General features: G+C 41.7%; 1 protein-coding gene and 1 long non-coding RNA gene across 4 annotated transcripts in view; one reads left to right on the top strand and one right to left on the bottom strand.

Annotated features, from left to right (window-relative positions):
• Window positions 1–3,996, bottom strand: part of LOC125461257 (uncharacterized) — a 46,918-nt gene extending 42,922 nt beyond the window's left edge. The window contains exon 1 of the long non-coding RNA XR_009446935.1: window positions 3,701–3,996. This is a non-coding gene — a long non-coding RNA (uncharacterized LOC125461257). The remainder of the gene's footprint in view (window positions 1–3,700) is intronic.
• Window positions 1–21,581, top strand: part of LOC125461256 (ubiquitin-conjugating enzyme E2 variant 1-like) — a 96,130-nt gene that overhangs the window by 45,400 nt on the left and 29,149 nt on the right. Inside the window, exon 1 of one of the 3 annotated variants that reach the window (XM_048549796.2) lies at window positions 4,086–4,208. The exons of 1 other annotated variant lie outside the window; for it this stretch is intronic. In XM_048549796.2, coding sequence (XP_048405753.1) covers window positions 4,187–4,208 — 22 coding nt within the window. In that variant the 5' untranslated portion in view covers window positions 4,086–4,186. Of the gene's footprint in view, window positions 1–4,085; window positions 4,209–15,794; window positions 15,814–21,581 lie in introns of those variants that run through there. One more of the 3 variants, XM_048549798.1, reaches the window with a different exon arrangement.

Below are 21,581 nucleotides of genomic sequence, written 5' to 3'. Positions count from 1 at the left end.
GGCCGGCAAGGGGACGTGGAAGCTCAACACGACCCAGAGAACGTCGAGGAGCTTAAGAGGGAGTACGCCGGTTGGAGAACTGTGAAAGCCCTCTTTGAGTCTCCGGGCGACTGGTGGGAGACGGTGAAGGAGAACATCAAGAGGTTCTTTGTCCTCAAGGGTGTTCGGAAGGCGAGAGAGAGGCGGGGAAAGCTGTCGCGACTCCAGAAAAGGGTGCAGAACCTGCTCCTTCTGCAGTTGATGGGGGTCGATGTCACGGAGGACCTCCGCAAGGTGAGGGGCCAGCAAGCCTCGCTCTTCGCCGCGGAGGCCTCCAGGATAATCTACCGGTCCAGGGTCTGCTCCGTGGAGCAGGACGAGACATGCTCGCGTTTCTTCTTTCAGAAGGTGCACAAAGAGAGCTCTGTGCTTAGCCGGCTGAAGGAGGACGACGGCTCGGTGATGTCTTCTCGGCCTGACGTTTTGAGGATCAGCAGATCCTTCTATGCCGGACTGTACGACACAAAGCCCACGGACAGCACTGCCTCCGAGTCGTTCCTGTCGTCTATCACAGAGGTCTTAGACAACAGCACGAGCGAGTGGCTGGACCGGCCGATATCCCTGGACGAGCTGACCAGAGCCCTCGAGTCCTTGGAGAGGAATAAGAGTCCTGGGAGTGACAGCTTATCGGTCCAAGCTGTATTCCGCTCTGTGGGACCTGGTTGGCCAGGACCTGCTGGAGGTGTACGATAGTGCGCTTCGGGCAGGGGAAATGTGCAAGTCCATGAGGAAGGGCATCATCACCCTCATTTAGAAGAGGAAGGGAGAGAGGGAAGAAATTAAGAATTAGCGTCTCATTTCACTATTGAACGTGGACTACAAAATCCTGGCCAAGGTCATAGCCAACCAGGTCAGGTCTGTCCTGGAGTCGGTGATTCACCCTGACCAAACCTGTGCACTGCCGGGCAGGAAGATCGCTGAGAGCCTCGCGCTCATCAGGGATACGATTGCCTACATGCAGGACAGGCGGGTGGACTCCTGCCTCGTCAGCCTGGAACAGGAGAAGGCCTTTGACAGGGTCTCTCATGCTTACATGAGGGACGTCCTCTCCAAATCGGGGTTCGGGGAGGGCATCCGCAATTGCATCCGGCTGCTCTACACCAACATCGTTAGCACAGTCTCGATCAACGGGTGGGAATCAGACAGTTTTCCCGTCAGATCTGGAGTCAGGCAGGGCTACCCGCTCTCTCCTGCCTTGTTCGTGTGCTCTGTGAGCCCTTCGCCGCATCCATCAGGAAGGATGTGAGCCTGAAGGGCATGACTATCCCAGGCAGCGGAGGCCTTCAGGTCAAGATCTCCCTGTACATGGATGATGTCGCAGTCTTCTGCACCAATCGTCGGTCGGTGAGTAGGCTGTTGGGCATCTGCGGCCAGTTTGAACTGGCCTCGGGTGCCAAAGTCAATAGGGGTAAGAGTGAGGTCATGTTCTTTGCGAACTGGGACGTCCGCTCCTTCATCCCCTTCACCGTCAGGACAGACTATCTGAAGGTGCTGGGTGTTTGGTTTGGTGGAGCTGGGGCGTGCACTAAGACTTGGGAGGAGCGTATCACCAAACTGAAGCAGAAGCTGGGCAGGTGGACGCTCTGGTCCCTCTCCATCGCGGGTAAGAACCTGGTTGTCAGGTGCGAGGGGCTTTCGGTACTGTTGTATGTGGCGCAGGCCTGGCCAATTCCCTGGACCTGCGCCGCTGCGGTCACCCGGGCCATCTTCCACTTCATTTGGGGGTCCAGGATGGACCGGATCCGCAGGGACACCATGTACAAAGGCCAAGAAAATGGGGGACAGGGCGTACCGAACAACACCCTCGCCCTGACGGCTACCTTCGTGTGCGGCTGCATCAAGCTGTGCGTAGATCCTCAGTACGCAAACACCAAGTGTCACTACTTACTGAGATTCTACCTGTCCCCAGTGTTGCGAAGGATGGGCCTGGCCTTGTTGCCGCGGAATGCTCCGAGTAGTTGGACCGTCCCGTATCACCTGTCCTGCATGGAGAAATTTTTGAAAGGAAACACCTTTGACCACAAGGCCGTCAGGCAGTGGTCAGCACGTAGTATCCTCGAGACCCTTCGGGAAAGGGAGAGGGTGGATCCCGTCGTGTGGTTCCCCACGCAGACTGCCAAAGTAGTTTGGCAGAATGCCTCATTGCCAAAACTTTCAAACAAGCACAAGGACATTGCTTGGCTGGCGGCGAGAGGGGCTCTGCCAGTGAGATCCTCTATGCACGCCCGGAATCTCTGCGCCACCGCACGCTGCCCTCGAGGTGTCTGCAGGGGGGACGAGACTGTCGATCACCTCCTTCTGGAGTGTGCCTTTGCGCAGGAGGTCTGGAGGGGGATGCAGTGGTATTTGTCGAGGTTCGTCCCGTGCAGATCTGTGACGCGGGACTCCGTGCTCTATGGGCTGTTTCCCAGGATGCACACCGAGACCAACATCAACTGCGCCTGGAGGACCATCAATGCGGTGAAAGACGCTCTTTGGTCTGCCCGCAATTTGCTGGTCTGCCAGCTGAAAGAACTGACCCCGACCGAGTGTTGCAGACTGGCGCACTCCAAGGTCCAGGACTACGTGCTGAGGGACGCGTTAAAGCTTGGGGCAGCCGCCGCCAAGGCGCGGTGGGGAAAGACCACCATGTGAAACCCCTCGTCCAGAATGGAAAAAAAGGGCCCTATCTGGTAACTGGGCCCAGCTGGCGCCTTCCCCAACTGGTCAGGGGGCCAACGGGGACTGTGCGGGGTGATGACTGCCGGGGTATTTTCTTTGCTTTGTTTTTTTCTTCTTTTTTTTTTCCTTTAGTTGGTGTACGTACCCCCTGGGTAACCCAGAGCGGCTCGCATGACTGGGTAGGAGTATAAATATGTTTTATTTTTTGTACATCTTATGAATAAAGTATATTTTTTTCAAATAAAAAAAAGTGACGAAATGTCTGAAAACTCACCTTGCAGCTCACCGAGCACTCACATCCAGAACAGTCCAACTTCTTGGACTGTTCTGTGGCAACAAGGCCAGTTCCATTCCTTGCAACACCAGGCACAGGTAGAACCTCAGTACGCAGGGACCTTTGGCTTTTGCATACTGAGGGTCTATGGAGAGGATGATGCAGCCACACACCAACACGGCCATCAGGATGAGGGCAGCATTGGGTATGTTCTTCCCCAACCCATCATATGGAGTTTCCTACTTGGAGTGTCTGCAGACATGCTCCAGATATCGTGGAAGATGTTCCGGTATCTCCTCTCTTTAAAGGCATAACTTTTTAGCAGATGATACGATTGAATGGCTTACTAGTTCATTTCAGATGGTAGTTGTTAAAGAGTCAACCACATTACCGTGGGTCCCGTTACACAAACTATTAAGTCTTGCAGGGACACTTAACCACTACTTCCTTAGCCAGCAATCATTAGACATATTCATCAAAAGAAAGCAATTTAAAATTTCTTTCTAAATCTGTAAAACCCATTCGTTCGTTGAGTGGAAGATGCAAATTCCTGGTCACTCCACTCGAAATAATCACCCCAAGAATCTAACACTGAGATTGGCAAGTTTCAGCAAGGGTGATCGAGAAACAGCATGTTTGTGAGACAAAAGCAGGTGATGTTGGAAACAGATATTTATCCTGAGGACTAAAGGGAGGTGGGGGGAAGCTTGCAAATCTTACCCTTACCTCTCTTTCCTGTTTGCTGAGAATGAACGAGCTGCATGTGCATTTCTGGCGTGCTCCTGTGACTAAAGAAAGCTGAACTAAAACTAAAAGCATTAAGCGCTAAACCAATGAATGTGACGGGTCGATATCGGAAAGCTTTGCAATTTCTTCCCCCGGAGCGTCATATTACAATGAAACGCCGAGGAAATTATCTGCGCAGCGACGAGGGGGGTTGTCAGGCAGGACACTCGAGCAACCGGAGTGCGGAAGAGAGCGAGCACTGGGCGCGCGCCGCGGAGGGGGACGGAAAGAGGCGCGCCCCCCGCCCGTAGTGTCCAGGTTGGGGGGATGGGAGAGTCCTCCTCGTTGTTGGGGGTGGCTTCGATGCAGAGGCGCGCCCATACGCACTGACGTCGCCGGGCCCGCGGAGCGCGCCCCCGCTGGTAGTTCCCGCGTTTACTGACGTCACGACCGGTGGAGGTCAGCAGCGACCGGTAGCGACACAAGATGGCGACCACCGGGAGCAAGAGTGAGTTCGGGGCTACAGGGTGTGGGTGTTTGTGCCTTTCTACCTTCTTCTGTGCAGTTTTCGGTGGGGAGGTGCTGCGGGCTGAGCCCGGCAGGCGGGTGAAAAGGGGCCTGCCCCTCCACCCCACCTCTCTGTCTCTTTGCTGTAGGCTGAGAGTCGCTGGTTTCTGGGGAAGGGCCCCATGGGGGATGGTGTGGGTGTTGGGGAAACAGCCAATTCTGCAGCAGTAGGAACTCCCCTTCGCGGTGATCTACACCCCGCGCTGTTTGTTTTGGGCGGAACTCGAATGCTAGCGTTCCCATTGAGAAAACTGGAACCGAGCCGCCCAGCTAGACGGGCAGCCGGCCTACCGGATTAGTCAGCGGGGGGAGGGAAAGAAAGAGGAAGCGCCTTTTCATCGTCAGTTGAACCTGTGGGTGTATTTTTGGTCTGTGGAATGCCATCATGGTTTATTGGTCTTGGTTCACCTGGGCAGGGGCCAGGCTGCGGTCTCTCTTCCGAGGGTGAAACTAAGGCTGCGCCGCTTTTTCTCTCTCCTGTTTCTGGGGTTTGGTCCGCACTTAACGCCGGCCAGTGTCCCGCTTCCTTCGGGGTCTCCCACCTTCACTTTACTTTAAAAATCTTTTTGGATGTTTCATATTTACTTAATACATGTGGTACAAATTTCTCTCAATGTCATTATGCCTAATCAATGCCTAGGCACAAGGGGATTTGCTCTGGGCTAGCGTGAAACTACTTAGGGGTGGCTTGTTCCACAACATTTGTTAGAGCTGTGTTGGGGAACCTTCAGTGTCAGATTACTACTGTGCCTCGATTTAATCTGCCATTTAAAATTTATCTTCACGTCAGCTTCATTTTAGTTTGATTTATGTCTGGTAGAGAGTTGTGGCTTTAAAGCCACAATCATGCATTAGTAAAGTAATGTCTCTAACTGGGCAGGTTTTGTAGTGCACCTACAGTGGGAGTGGCACAAGTTGCAGTAAACACCCAGATCCTTTTCCTAATGTTGCAGTAGAATTTCTAATTGTGTTTATTGGTTTACCTTTTCTGTATGAGAAGGCATGACATGAATACAAACTCACGAGTGATTTAAAAATGATGTCAGTTAATAATGAGAACATTTGCCTCAATGAAGTAGTTGGAGAATTATAAGATGTTGTTTTCACAAATGATTTTGATAGTTGAAAGGTTAAGGTACAAGGCAGGACAGTATAGCAATTGGATAAAAAATTGATGCATTTCAAAGTGGGGAAAAATGTGTGGCATCCTGGAATGCTGAAGAATTAGCAGAAACTTCAACCTCCAGGTTTTGGATATCTTTTAACAATGAAATTTATAAGATTATAAGACAAGCAGAAGTAGGCCATTCAGACCATAGAATTTGATCTGTTTCATCTGATGGCTAATCAGAATTCTCACCTCCACTTTCCTGACATTTTTATACAATCCTTGATTCTTTTACTAATTTAAAATCTATCTCTGCTTTGAACATATTGAAAGACCCAGCCTCAACATCACTTTGCCATTTAAAAAAAACCCCACAGATACTCTACACTGGGATGAGTTTCCTCCGAACCTCTGATTTAGATGTGTGACCACTTACACTCAAATTATATTCTGTTGCTAGCCTGTCCCACAAGAGGAAACAATCTTTCTATATCTATCCTGTCAAGTTTCCAAAGAATCTTTTGTAGTTCAATAAATCACCTCTTTCTCAATTTCAATGAGCATAAGCCTAACCTAGTCAACCTCTGCTCATAAAACAGCTCCTCCATACGTGATGTCAGCCTCGTGGACTTTCTGTGAACATCCTCCAATGCCAGTATATTTCCTTTGATAAGGGGACCAAAACTTCACTATCTCCATTTAAATAGTATTCAGTTCCTCTGTTCTTCCTGCCAAAGGGCATAAACTGTATGCTAAGTTTTTGCCTGCTCACTTAACTTGTCTACATTACTTGGACTCCATACATGATCTTCACCACCTGTCTTCCCACCTAATTTTGTGTCACATGCAACTTGGCCACACAGGCAGTCTCCGCTTGTGAACATGTTCTGTTCTGGCCTCTGTATGCAAGTTGGAATGCAGTGCAGGCTGATGTAAAGTAGCTGTTTGTAAGTACAGGAAATGTTCGTATGTTGGGTCTGTATGGAATTGCACTCATAAGTTGGATGTTCATAAATTGGGACATTAACCTTCTGTGTCCTCTCTTCAATATGCCCTCCTATCTATCTTTGTCATCTAAAATTTAGCCAGCCAATTTGCTATCCATGTTTATCTAGCCCTCGACACCATCTGTTTTTGCAGTAACCTTTTATTTAGCACCTTGTTAAACACCTTCTGGAAACCTAAATACAGTACATCATTGAGTTCCCCCTTATCCACTCATCCTTCAAAGAACACCAATAAAATTGTAAAGATAGCATAGGGTATGCTTGCCTTCATCGATTAGGGTATCGAATATAAAAGTTGGCAAGTCATGTTGCAGTTGTATACGACTTTACGGTCACATGGCATGGACATGGACCCTTTGGCCCAGCAAATCCATGTTGACATAGAGCCAAACTAAACTAGTCCCACCTGCCTGTGCCTCGCCCATATCCCTCCAAAGATGTCTTATTCATGTATTTATCTAAATGCCTTTTGAACAATGTAACTGGACCCGTATCCACCACTTACCGTGGAAGTTCATTCCACACTTGAATCACAATGTGTTTTTTAAAAAAGTGTAAGAAAAAACATTAGCCCTCATCTTTTTTTGTAAATCATTCTCTTCTTGCCTTAAAAAAATGCCCACTAGTCTTGAAATCCCCCATACTTGGGAAGAGCCATCTTCCGTTCACCTTATCTAAAACTTTCACGATTTTATAAACCTCCTGTGTTCCAGTCGAAAAAATCCCAGCCTATCCAACCTCTGCTTATTACCTCCAACCCTCCATTCCTAGTATCATCTTGGTAAATCTCTTCTGAATGGACTCGAGCTTAATAATATTCTTCCTATAACAGGGTGACCAGAAAGAAACACTACTTCAGAAGAGGTCTCGTTAACATCTTGTACAACCTCAACATAACATCCCAACATACTCAAAGGCCTGAGCAATGAATGCAAGCATGCTAAATGCCGCCTTAACCGTACTATCTATATGTGACATAAACATTAAAGAATTATGTACTTGAATCCCTGGGCCTCCCTGTTCTACATCACTACACAAGGCCCTACATTTATTTGTCCAAGTTCTGCTGTTTTTTTACCAAAATGTTCCTTGCATTTATCTGAATCAATCTCCTACTGCCACTCTTCAGCCTATTGAACCAATTGATCAAGATCTCTCTGCAATCACTGTCCATTATACCACCAATTTTGGTGTCACCTGCAAACTTGTCATCCACACCTTCTAACAAAACCGATCCCTGTGTGACGCTGCTATCCACAGGCCTCCAGCCTGGAAAACAACCCACCACTCTGTCCTGCCCTTAAGCCAATTTTGTATCCAATTGGCAAGCTCACCCTGAATCCCATGTGATCTCACTTTAATTAGTCTACCATGCGTAATATTGTTAAAGGCTTTATTAAAGCCCAGCCAAACACTGTTCTTTTGCTCGGTCTTCATCAATCTTCATGGTTACTTCAAAAAAACTCAATCAAGTTTGTGAGACACAACTTCCCTTTCACAAAACCATGCTAACAATCTCTAATCATTCCTTGCCTCTTCAAATGCATGTAAATCCTATCTTTCAGAATCATTTCCAATAATACATGCCACCCAAGTCACACTCTCAGGTCAGTAGTTCTTAGGCTTCTCCTTACATCTCCTCTTTAAACAAAGGCACAACATCAGTCACTATCCAATCATCTGGCACCTCACCTGTAAGTTATGGATGATAGCAATATTTCGGCAAGAGGCCCCACAATTTCCTCGCTAACTTCCCACAACATCCTGGGATACACCAGATCAGGTCCTGGAGATTTATCCACCTCTATATTTTCTGAGACCTCTAGCACTTCCTCCTCTGTTGTGATCTGTTTTCAAAATATTACTATTTATTTTCCAGCATTCTCGAGCTTCCATTTCTTTCTTTGTAGTAAAATATTCATTTAATATTTCTCCCATTTCCTGAGGTTCAACAAGAAGATGACTTCTTTGATCTTTAAGGGGCCCTTCTCTCTCGTTGCTCTCTTGCTGTTAATGTGCTTATACAACCTCTGGATTATTCTTGACCTTATTTTCCAAGGCTGTCTCATTTCCTCTCTTTGCTTGACCTCCCTCTTAAGAATGCGCCTACTCTCTTGAACAGTATATATTCATTTGAACGTGGTTGTCCATATTTGATACAGTTTTTTAAAAAATTCTTGTCTAGACCCTCAATATCTTTATTAGTCCATTGTTCTCTAATCCTACCAGTTTTACCTTTCAGTCTAACAGGAACATAATGACTCCGAACTCGTGATCACACTTTTGAAAGCTTCCCACTTATCAGATGGCCCTTTACCTCCAAATAGTACTGTAACCAATTTTTGAAAGTTCTTGTCTAATACCATTAAAATTTACCTTACTCCAACTAACAATGTTAAGTTTTATGGAAGGCTTATCCTTTTCCATAACTATTTCAGAACAAATAGAATTACGATCACCAAACTCAGTGTTCCCTTGTTATTACTTCAGTTGTTTGCCTTCTTATCTCCCAAGAGAAGGTCAAGTTTTGCTCCTTTTCTGGTACGAAAATTTGCATATTTATAAAGAAAATGTCCTTAAACACATTTAACAAATTCTTCATCGAAACATTTCACAGGAGAATAGTTTCAGTCAACGTTTGGAAAATTGAAATCACATATCATAACCTGATTATTTTTACATATGTCTGAGATCTCTTTGCATACTTGTTCTTCAATTTTCCTCTTACTATAGGGAGTTCTCTACAGTACAGTCCCATCAAGGTGATTTTCCTTTTTTGTTTCTAATTTCAACTCTTTTATGTTTTCACTCTGTGATTTTTCAGAAATACTTCTCTAGTTACAGTGGTAATGTTTTCCTGAATCAAAAATACCAATCTCCCTCCTCTTTTGTCTCACTTTCTATCCTTCCTGTAGCATCTGAAACCTGGAACATTCAGCTGCCAGTCCTGTCCATCCCTCAGAGATAGTAAGAACTGCAGATGCTGGAGTCAGAGATAACATAGTCTAGAGCTGGAGGAACACAGCAGGCTAGGCAGCATCAAAGGAGCAGGAAAGTTGTCATTTCGGATCAAGACTTTTTTCTGAAGAAGGGTCCTAACATGAAACGTCAACTTTCCTGCTGCCCTGATGCTGCTTGGCCTGCTGCGTTCCTCCAGCTCCACACTGTGTTGTACCTCAGCTAAATTTCTGTAATAACAATGACATCCCAGTCCCATGTTCCTGAGTTTGTCAGCCTTACCTTTAAGACCTTTAGCATTGAAATAAATGCAATTTAATTACTTCAAGTTACTTTGTCCTCTAACTTGCTTTTGTCTGTCTTTTCTAATTAGCTTGTTCTTTTCCGATTCAAAACCATCCTCATCTATCTTTCCATTTAATCTGCTACTTAGGATCCCTTTACCACCCCTCTTTAATAGTTTAACCTCTCCCTTAATAGAATTAGCAAATCTTCTCACTAGGATATTGGTTCTTTTTTAGTACAGGTGAAATCCATCCTTTTTGAACAGGTCTTTTCTGCCTTTGAAGAGATCCCAACAATCCAAGAATCTCAGAACATTGTACCATCTCTTCAGCCATTGATTTTTCTCCTTCAACCTTCTATTCTTGCCCTCATTTGAGCTTAGCACAAAGAGTAAGATAGAGATTACCACTTCGGAGGTTTTTTAAATCTTCTACCTAATCTCATGTTCACTCTGTAAAACCTTAATCTTTTTCTTTACTACGTCATTCCCACCAGTATACACAATAAGTCTAGTTTCTCACTCTCCCCTTTAACAATATGCTTCAAACATTTTGACATGTCCTTAATCCTGGCACCAGGAAAGCAATGTGCTGTCCAAGATTCATGCTCATTGCTACGGAATCTCTGCTCTGTGCCCTTGACAGTTATTCTTTTCCATTTTTCAAGCCCTATCTAGCATAAGATTTGTTCTTAGTGGCCAAGATGTGACTGCCTCTTCTGTTTTCATCTGAGAGGCAATCCTTTTCAACAGTACCCAAAACTGAATATCTATTTGAGAGGGAAATAGCCACAGGAGTCTTCTGAGCTACCTTCTTACCTTGCCTGACAGCCCCCCATCTATCTGACTGATTCTGCTATGTAATCACTTCGCTAAGTCTACTATCTATCTAACACAGTGTCTCTTATATGCCCACAATGACATGAAGTCTAAAAAGAAGCAGCTTACACTACCACCTTATATATAAAATAAACAATCTTTCCCTACCCAAAGAATTAATATTAAGCATGCAAAAAATAAGAAATAAAAAAGACTTAAAAAATACCAATTACTTAGTTGAGCAATGGAATTTAAAAAATGACTCCTTTTGAAGAGGTCCAGCAGACAGCTTTCAATCTTCTGATATATTAAAGATAAACTCTTGAGCCACCTATGTGTAGGCCTCTCCAAAAGCTCCATAAACACAACTCTGTTTAAAAATAAACTCTCCCCTATGATTTAAAAAAAACTTTCGTGATGTTTTAAAGAAAACGCTCTGCAATTTAAAAAAGATTTATTTAGCAATATTTAAAAGAAAGACACTTCTGCATGTATAATTTCAAAGAGCAGTTCATATGTAAGCCTCTCCAAAACGTCCGTTAACGGAACTCCGTTTGAGAAAAATCACATGCATTTTTTATTTTTACAAGTTTGACTATAAAACAACCAAAAATGAATTAAACTCAAAATCTTCTGCTACTGAAATGTGATAACTAAGAAATCTAGAAGAAAGATATGTGTAGGTCTTTCCAAAAATTCTGCTAACACAACTGTTTTTAAAAAATGGAATTTTTTTGACTATTAAAGAATCAAGTGAAGCAAAAATAATCTGATACTACTGAAATGTAATAACTGTGAAAAATCTAGAAGTAAATGTATGAATAAGCCTGCCATTTCAGGAGCAGCTGCAAGATCCAAACTATTCTCAGTCCACCATTTTAGTAATCTAGTTAGATTACTTTTGGGGTATTGTGTGAAGTTCTCTTCATCACACTATAGGAACGATATGGAAGCTTTGGAGAGGGTGCAAAAGAGGTCAGACAGCATCCAGCATTTGTTGTTTGCTGTACAGGTTCCAGCATCTACATTAATTTGTTCCTACATTGTATCAGGATGTTGCCTGAATCTAAGTGCTTTAGCTGTAAGGAGAGTTTGACTGAAAGTGGGTTGTTTTCGCTTGCGCATTAGAGGCTGAGAGGCAACCTAATAAAGTATATAAATTCGAGAGACATGGACAGGGAAGATAAAGTATTTTTGACAGGATGGAAATGGGTATAAGATTTAACGCAAGAGGGATAAAGTTTAAAAGAATGTGCGAGGGTGGTAGGTGCAGAGAATCTGCTGCCGGGGAAGTGGTAGAAGCAGATACAATGGCAACGTTTAAAAAGCACTTAGAAAAATGAGCAGGCAGGCAGTAGAGATTTATGGATAACATGTAGGCAAACAAGATTAATTTTTAACGGTATCGTTGTTGGTGTAGACCTGATGAGCTGAAAGGCCTTGTACAGTTCTATAATCTAAATTCATTATATGTTATTTTCCTTTCACAAAATCAGGCTAACTCTTTTCAATTACTTCATTTTTCTAAGTGTCTAGCTCTAACCTTTTTAATAATTTATTCTCACGCTTCAGTGACAGACATCAAGCTAACTGGCGGATAGTTTTCTGTTTTGTATCTCCATTCCTTTGTCCTAAAAGTGTTGTATTTGCTATTTTCCGTCTGATAATGAAACCTTTCCAGAATCTGGTCAATTTTGACAACTTAATCCCAACAAATTGATAACCTTAGTACCCTCTCCAGACGTCATAATTATAAATGTAGTGAATTATTCTTTTAAGAAGAAAAGGTGTGTAGCAATAATTAATAATATTGATAGATTGCAGTGAACCTGCATTTATATTTCCAGAAAGTTGTATCTCCCACCTAGAAATAGTGTTAAAGGGGACGTGAAAACATGGATAGTAAGGTAATCGGAAGGTTGAAAATGGTGATGATGAAAAGAACATGTAGGGGCTTAGATATGTCACCCTGGAGTCAGCATTAAGTCTTTTTGGGGATACGTTGTCAACATTTTTGACAGAAGTAAGGAAGCTGGTTACCCAGAGATGATTAAGCAGCTTTGGAAGAAAACATGTTGGGCAGAGAGATGCTAAATGAAATTAAATATAGGGAATTGCAGGTGGTGCACATAGAATGAGAGAAGTAATTGCACATTAAATTATAAAACTTTAGAGCAGTAGGCATTTGATATGTAGATAGATTTTTAAAAGCAGAAGGTTAAGTTAACACTTGTTTGAACTTTGAATTGTTAGAACTTTTAATTTTATGTGTCCCTATTTATGAAAGAGTATCAATGCAAAGAGGTCATGCTAAACCTATGCAAAAATTGCTTGGGTTGCAGTCAAGCTAATGCATCTGGTTTAGGGTATTTAAGGAAGGATGCAAAGGAAAAAAATGATAATGAGGCATATGAAGATGAATATTAGAGTAAGCCACTTAAGTTAACAAAGTGGTATTTCCCATCGTTAAAGAAGTGAAAGCTAAGGACATCTGATGGACGTGCTCAAAATTATATGGGACCTCCATGAGAAAATTGTTAAAACTGTTTCTATTCTCTTTAACTAGATAAATATTATTGAACTCATAAAGGGGAAAGATTAGGAGCGATTCATTTTGCTTAGATCCTAGATCGGACATGGAATTTCTTACTGGAAACAACTTGTATTCAGTTTTTTTTCAAATATTTGAATATTTGAGGGGAGAAAAACTTAGTACTCAGAGAACAGTCAGAGTATTGGATTGTTCTTTAGCTGGCATAAATGCATGACCTCCACAGACCGTTCCTGTGCTGCAGAATTCCATTGCACTTACTTACTTTTATATCTCCTCAGTTCTCCCTCGGTTTCTTCCTTTCAAGTCAGAAAAGACTCGTTTTACAAGTCTTGCGCACACCTCAATCTATTAAAACTGAAGATCAGTTTTGTATCTCAGGGTACTGCTTTCTCTGTGTTAATAATTCGCTGATACTATAGAATTCAACATGTATGAAAAGAAAATAAACACATCCTGAATATGAGATAAAATTCAAAACTTGCTGAAAAACATAGGTTTGTCATTGTGTGGTATTGTGAAATAATAGATTCCATTGTAGGATTTCTTTCTTCAGTTTTCTTCATATAGATGCTGATGGGTCTGCTGTAAATTCGGGAAGCCTCGTTTTTAAGACCTTATTTAAGGTCTGACCAGTTTAGAATTTCATTCTCATTTAAAGTAACAGCATATTATTTGGTTGCTGTGTTAATTGAAATCTCCAGAATTTTCTCAGCTCCAACTTGTGTATTTTGCTCCCATTCATGAGGGTATGAAAGTTGATTTTGTGTTCTTTCTTTATATAAACAATATTTGTTTGTCATGGTATTGTGTATTTTGTATCTAATTAATTCAAGTTCCTGGTGCTCCCTTTGGATTCAGTTGGTTCCTGTCCGAGCCTTGGTATTTGCAAATTTGACAAGTTTGTGGTTTGAATGCAAGTAAATTTAAAAACCATGATCCTAGAATATAATTCCAGGACAGCAGTGCCAAAAAGTGAGAGGAGTTCTGTCCTTCGATAATTTAGAAAAAGCTCAGGGTCGTGAGCCAATACTATGGCTCTACGAGGTGCATTTTGTTCTTTCGTTTTGTGAAGAAAGGTTGAGACGGAGTTATGGAGCGGTCTGCTCTAAGTCAATAAACAGCTTTTCAGGCCGTGGGTATTTTTATAAAGTTGGGACAATAGAAGTAGTCTGAATAGGTGAGGTAAAGCTCCCACAGAACCATGATTTTTAGTTTAAGCTTTCAACAGTTTTTGCGGTCTTGAAGCTAAATATGGAAGCTCTTATTCCCCTCTCTGTAACAGCTATTCTGTTCCTGCTGCTAGAATTGCAAGTGAGCCAATCTATTTTACTGAATTCACTTTTGTCAAGAGTGTGTTTATGGGATGTTACTGTTTTGGAACAGGTAATTAGTGATAATTGGTGTATATATATATTAATTTGTTAAGCATTTCAATAGTTACAGTTAAGTTGATTCTTTTTACTTTGTCTTTTAACTGTTGTGTCAAAATAAAGTGTGTTTTGCTTAATTGAATTGTATCTGGAGCACAGTGATTACATTTACCTTTTGAAGTAAGAAAATGTTAATGCCTTGGCTATCATCTTAACATATTTTGAGTGGGTTTGGCCTAGCCCATACCAAATTGGGGGCTCTTGTCAGATCAAAATGTCTGTAATTCCAAGTTGGGTTTGGGATTATTGGATTCAAAGCCATTCTCTTTTCTGGTGTGGCATTTAGTTTGTTTACATAGTGTGTGCCTTATGTAATAATAGCTCTTCCAGTCACTAAGAGTTTCGTAGAATTGGAAGAAATCACTTTGAAAGTTTTACAGAAAGTGAACAAGGGAATTGGTAGACGAGCTGAAGTTAAGGTTCCTTTGGATTTACGTGAGGTAATTGTATCAATGGCTCGACATTTACAATTGCTGGCTATGCCTTCAGAATCATTGGAAATGGTTAAAATCCAATCACAATTGCAGGCTTGAACATGCAAAGGAAATCAAACAGTTTGAATTATAATTGAAAGCAGAAGAAAGAATGAAAGAGAGAGTTTATGAACCTCAGAAGTTGGAAACTGAAAACTCAAAGTCAACTTAAAATGATGGCGGTAGAAGTGAAAGATAGGAGTAGTGATAAACTGGTGATGATGGAGAGCAATTCCATCACAGCCAAATGCCTGGTAGGGATCTGTTTAAATATGTCCAAATGTTGCCTAATTTTGACAAGAAGGATGTAGATGCCTCTTTCATTTCATTTGAGAAAATGGCAAAATAAATGAAATGCTGGTAACCATGAGGGCATTATTGATTACATGCAAGTTGGTAGATAGAACTAGTGAGGTATTTGCATCACTGTTGGAGGTGGTATCTGGTGAGTATGATGAAGTGAAAGATGCTATCTTAAGTGCAAATAAGCTAGTACCAGATCCCTTCAGACAACATTCTAGGAATCTATGGAGGGAACTGGTCAAATGTACATGGCCTGAAAGAATCAAACAAAGTAATTGTGATGGGTGGAGAAGGGCATTGTAAATAGATCAAACATATGATGCCCTTAGATGATTATTTTGGAGTTCAAAAATTCACTTTGTGAAGTAGCGAGAAGTTATGCAGAAGAGTAGAGTTAAGACTGCAAGATTAGCAGTGGAAATGGCAGATGATTGAGTTGGTTTGTAAATCAAATTTTAAAGACCATGTTGAGGGCTTGAGGATTTTGGTAAAGGAATTCCATTTGGACGACTTGTGATTGGGGATGCTCCTAATGTATCGACTAAATTCAGCCCATTTGAATTCGTTTTTAGGAATGAGGTGAGAGGACCACTGAAATTACGGAGAAATTGGTAAGTCAGTTCAGAGACCATATATTTGGACTATATGTCAAATTTTAGGGAAAGATTAAATTGAGTTTGTGAGTTGGCTAGATTGCATTTGAAAGTAGCAGAGCATGTGATGAATCAGGAAGCGAACAAGCAATCAAAAATTAATAAATTTACTCATGGAAATAATGTTAATGCTACTCCCAATTGTAGGTGAACTTTGAGACAAGATTTAATGTGCCTTATCAAATCAAAAGGAAATAGTGAGTTGAATCATTTGATAGTAATGCCAGATGGAAGGAAATGTATGTCATACGAATATGCTGCAAACGTATTTTGATAGGGAAAGAAAGCAAAAAGAGAATGTGTTACAGGTTGCAGCACAATGAAGAGCTATGTTCAGATGATTGTAAATTGGAAATTTCCTAATAAAATTGGACAATGAGGAAGTTCTCAAAGATTGGTATAAATTGAGTTACCCTCCAGAGAAAAATCAAAATGATCTGAAAGAGTTCTTACAATCATATGGGGAGATATGTGGGAAGTACGAACCTAATTATGCATGATGTAGTTATGGGAAACACTGTTCTAATTAAGCAGTATCCTTATCGACTCAACCCTCTAAAGTTGGCACAGGTTCAAAAAGAGATTGAATACATGATCAGAGACAACATATTTGAAATGAGTCGCAGCCAGTGGAGCTCACCTGTAGTAATGGTGCAAAAAACAAACAGCATGTGATGGTTATGTGTGGACTGTCACAAAGTTGATGCAGCTACAAAATCTGATTCATATCCTAATCCATGTTTGGAAGACTGTATTGAGAAGGTGGGGCGAGCAATTTATGCCTCAAAATTGGACTTACTCAGGGAATACTGGAAGAGCAAAGGAAATTTTGGCTTTCATGACACGAAATGGACTGTACCAGTATAAAGTCATGGCATTTGGTATGACAAATGTGCCAGCCACATTTCAAAGACTGACAAAAAAGTCATTTCTGGATTACCCAATTGTGTAGTATATATCAAGGATCTGATGATTTTTAGCCACACGTTTTGAACATCTGTTAGTTTTGTTCGATCGACTTTGGGAGGCAGACTTGGTAATAAATCTGGCCTGGCTAAGAGTGAGTTTACAATAGCCCAAGTCACGTTTCTGGGCCATGTCATTGGACATCAACAAATGGCCCCATGGGATGTGAAAACAAAGGCTATTGGGGAGTTTTTCATGCCATCGATGAAGAGGGAAATACTATGATCCTGGGGACAGTGGTTTTTATCGGCAGTTTATACTGAATTTTAGCAGTGAGACTTGAAGTGCAAAATGTTTCAGTGGCAGAGGAATGACAGAAGACATTTGACAGCCTGAAAGCTGTGTTAATCACTGCCCCAGTTTTAGTCACACTTAATCATGCGAAGCCTTCCAAGGTGGCTATCAGTGGAGGTGAAGTGGGTGTCAGTGCTGTATTCTTACCAGAAGACGAGAAGATAGAAAGACCTATTGGGTATGTTTCCAGAAAATTGAACAATCATCAACAGAAATATTCCACATTTGAGAAGGAGATCTTGAGATTAGTGTTGGCATTGCAGCATTTCAACATTTATATTGTCAGTGATGTGTTTGAGGCACTTATATAGACTGATCATAAGCCCTTAAAGTTTTTGGAAAAATTTGAGGATAAAAATTCAAGGCTGTTTAGATGGAGCTTGATGTTGGAAGCATTCAATTTGGAAATTGTGTACATGGCAGGATGAGAGAATGCGGTTGCTGATGCATTGTCACAACTTTGAAGGAAGGCGGAAGCGTTTAGTGACAGGACAAAACAGACTGAAATTGTCTGTGGTAGTGAATTTTTGCATGCTTAGAATCAGTTTAGTATATGTATTGTAGTGTACTATTGGAGTAAGGCTAAAGATTTTTAAAAATTAAGCCATCTTTGTATATTGGTTCATATTTTTAAGGGTGAATGTGTGATGATACTATAACTGATCTATTTTGTCCGTTCTTTTTATGAAGAAAGGTTGAGACCGGTTATGAACAGTACGCTTAAAGCCAAAATAGTAAACAGTTTGTTAGGCCTTTGAGATTTAAAAAAAAATTCGAACAGTAAAAGCTGCCTGAATGCATGGGGTCAAGCTCCCGTAGAACCAGTTGCTGGTGTCTTGAAACTTCTACATCCAGCTCTTATTCCCTTCTCTTACAGCTGAAACCTAAGGTTCTTCTCCACTAGAATTGCATGTGAGACAATCTATTTTACCGAATTTGCCTATGCTAAAGGTGGGTATACAGGATGTTACTATGTTGGAACAGGTAATTAATGGAATGCTTAACTATACGTATATTAACTACTAGAGTAACAGTGAAGCCAATTCTTTCATTTTTATTGTTTATATTTTGACTGTAGTTAAATACCTGTTATATCACCCATCTGACCTACACCAGCTCTTCACATTAAAGAAAATTTGTTGTCTAACCTCTCATTTCTGATCTATTTCTGTAAACCTACATCATCTTCAGTGCCATTATATACTTTTTACACTATAAGAACAGAATTGTACAGTGTGATAGCACCGAAGTTTAAAACCAGTTTTGTTTCTCATTTCTAATCTCGAAATAAGTCCCAGTGCTTAGTTTGTCTTTTAATGGCCTAGATAGACTGTTTCACAACCTACAGTGATGTGTACGTTTGCACTCTGAAATTTCTTGTTCCTGTACTGTATTTGAATTATCATTTCCAAAATAAAGGTCCCTTTTTAATCAAAATATTAACACTAGTCTATTTTGATAACTCTAACAATAGTGGTCTCAACACTGAACCTTGTGGAGCTCCAGTTTTCACCTATGCTGTTCTAAATGGATACCTTTACCAAATTCTGCCTTTCATCTTGATGCTCACTGGATACCCATTCAAGCTGATGCTTGCCCCCGACTCCTTATGCTCTGACTTTAATTTGTCTATTATGTTGTACTTTGCATAAGTGTTTTAAAAAGTCTAGACAAATTACTTCTACTGCATTAGCCTTATCTACTCTGTTGCCTCTTCAAGACATTCCCTTCTAAAATTCGTGCTGTTCATTAAAACAATTTTACTTTATGGATGTTTGTCTATTTTCTTCACTTTCATTGCTTTCCATCTTCATCTATCTCCTTGGTATGTAGATATTATGTTAGTTAGTCTTCTGGGACTGCAAGTTTTTCAAATAAGTTATTAAATGTGTAATATTGTCCCTATCACTATTCTGTATTCTTTTAAAGTGTGCACCCAAATTAGGCATATATGCTGAATTGTTTAATTTATTTCCTATGTAGAATCATAGACTTTCATACTACAGAAAGAGCCTATTCAACCCATCATGTGTACTGGCTTCTGAAACAGACAGCCAGCTAGTTCCATTCTAGAGCTGTATCTCTCCATAGCCTTCTAAATTAATTACTTTTAAATATATATCCAGCTGTTTTTGAAACCTTCCATGGAATCTGCCTCTATTGCTCTCCCAGGCAGTGCATTCCAAATCCTGACAACTATCTCCCCTACTTTGTGTGCTGTTATTTTATTTCTAATCTCATCCAACAGCATGCCAATCTGATTTGTGACCCTGGTCGATACTGAAACAAAGAAATTATTTAAAATCTCTTCCACTTCTTAACCAATTTTTAAACTGTTTTCTAAAACTATTTAAAGGTACCATTTTTCAGGCCTTGTTTGACCTTTGGGTGGATCTAAAACGTTTCATGCCAATAGTTTGAAAAAGAACTGGGAGTCATCAAAGGTGTCCTGGTCAATTTTTATCTCTCAATCTCATTGGCATCAGTGTCACATTGCCACTTTTTAGAAACTTGCTGCGTGCAAATTGGCTGCTGCATTTTTTTGTGTTACAATAATTAACAAAGAAAATTATAGCACAGGAACAGGCCCTTTACCCCTCCAAGCCTACGGGGCCTATCCAGATCCTCTATCTGAACCTGTCACCCATTTTCCAAGGATCTGTATCCCTCTGCTCCCTGCCCATTCATGTATCTGTCTGGATACATCTTAAATGATGCTATCGTGCCAGCCTGCACCACCTCTGTTGGCAACGTGCTCCAGGCACCCACCACCTCTGCGTAAAGAACTTCCCACGCATATCTCCCTTAAACTTTTCCCCCCTCACCCTGAAATCGTGACCCCTGTTAATTGAGTCCCCCACTTTGGGGGGGTGGGGGGGGGGGGGGCGGAGGCTTCTTGCTATCCACCTTGTCTGTACCCCTCATCATTTTGTAGACCTCAAGTCCCCCCCCTCAACCTCCGTCTTTCTGATGTAAATAATCCCAATATACTCAACCTCTCTTCATAGCTGGCACTCTCCATACCAGGCAACATCCTGGTGAACCTCCTCTGCACCCACTGCAAAGCATCCACATCCTTTTGGTAATGTGATGACCAGAACTGTACGCAGTATTCCAAATGTAGTCGAACCAAAGTCCTATACAACTGTAACATGACCTGCCAACTCTTGTACTCAATACCCCATCTGATGAATGAAAGCATACCGTATGCCGCCTTGACCACCTTATCCACCTGTGTTGCCAACTTCACGGTATAATGGACCTGAACACCCAGATCTCTCTCTGCATAAGTTTTTCCCGGGGCTTTTCCATTTACTGTATAATTTGCTCTTGAACTATTTAACTATTGCACTTTGAAAGTACTTCATTTTCTGTAAATCGCTACAAAGCCTACATTGTTTGTGGAATGCACTAAATGTACAACCAACCCATTTTCATCTATTAATCTACCTTTTTTTTCTCCCACCTATTCTGTCATCTATCCCTTTGTCTGCCTAACTATCATTCTCTCTCTCTCTCTGCTCTCTGTCTCCACCTATCATGTACTCCTGTTTTTCTTGCTCAGGTGGTCCAAACTCTGATGTTGGTATCTTATGTAACGGATTTTCATCCCACCACTTCAAATTCTTCTGCCAATGCCTTGAGACATCCTTTACCTGGTACTGGGAAAGGCACTCTTTGGGGCACAAGTTAATCTAACTCCCTAATTATAGAATCACCTATTGTTACCAAGTTTCTATTCTGTTCTTTCCCCAGATCCCCTCATATTGGTTCAACTCTGATTTACAGACTCCTTATTTGCATTGTGGCTGTCTGCTCTGCAATCTTCCTGAAAGTTCTTGCAGATAACAAGTGTGTAGTACTGGACCAATGTCTGTGGGACTTCCTTTCCAACCTTTCAGTCCTCAAAATTAGGCTCCCTGACATCACTGCACTGTACAAAACAATTTAGAAATTCTTATCTCTCATTATGTAGCAAAATATTTCAGTGTTTCAGAGCCAGAGTAACCAGACTCAGACATTTTTCATTGACATTGAACTGTCTCGCTATCTGTAAATTCCACTCACTATACCCTGGTGGTGGTGCTTTGCAAGCTGCCCAGGTCATGATAAGGCTTATGTTACGTGGGTGGGTAAAGGACATGGAAGGTGTTCGGGCCCTAAAATTATAGAAGTCAAGTTAGCGCAACTAACCCATTTTCATCTACTAATCTACCTTTACTTTCTCCCTGCTATTCTATCATCTGTCCCTTTGTCTGCCTAACTCTCTCTCGCGCGCGTGCTCTGTCTCCACCTATCATGTACTCCTCTTTTTCTTTCTCTTTCTTTCTCCCTCTCTTTTCTTCCCCCAACCCCTGTCTTGGTATATATACCACTATTTTGTAGCTACCATCAGTTTTACAGAAGGGTCACTGGACCTGAAACATTGATTCTACTTCTCCTCCACACTTCTGCTAGACCTGCTG

Source organism: Stegostoma tigrinum, chromosome 19, assembly GCF_030684315.1.
Source record: "Stegostoma tigrinum isolate sSteTig4 chromosome 19, sSteTig4.hap1, whole genome shotgun sequence".
Taxonomy (NCBI): Eukaryota; Metazoa; Chordata; class Chondrichthyes; order Orectolobiformes; family Stegostomatidae; genus Stegostoma; species Stegostoma tigrinum.
This window is presented reverse-complemented; position numbering and strand designations above follow the sequence as displayed.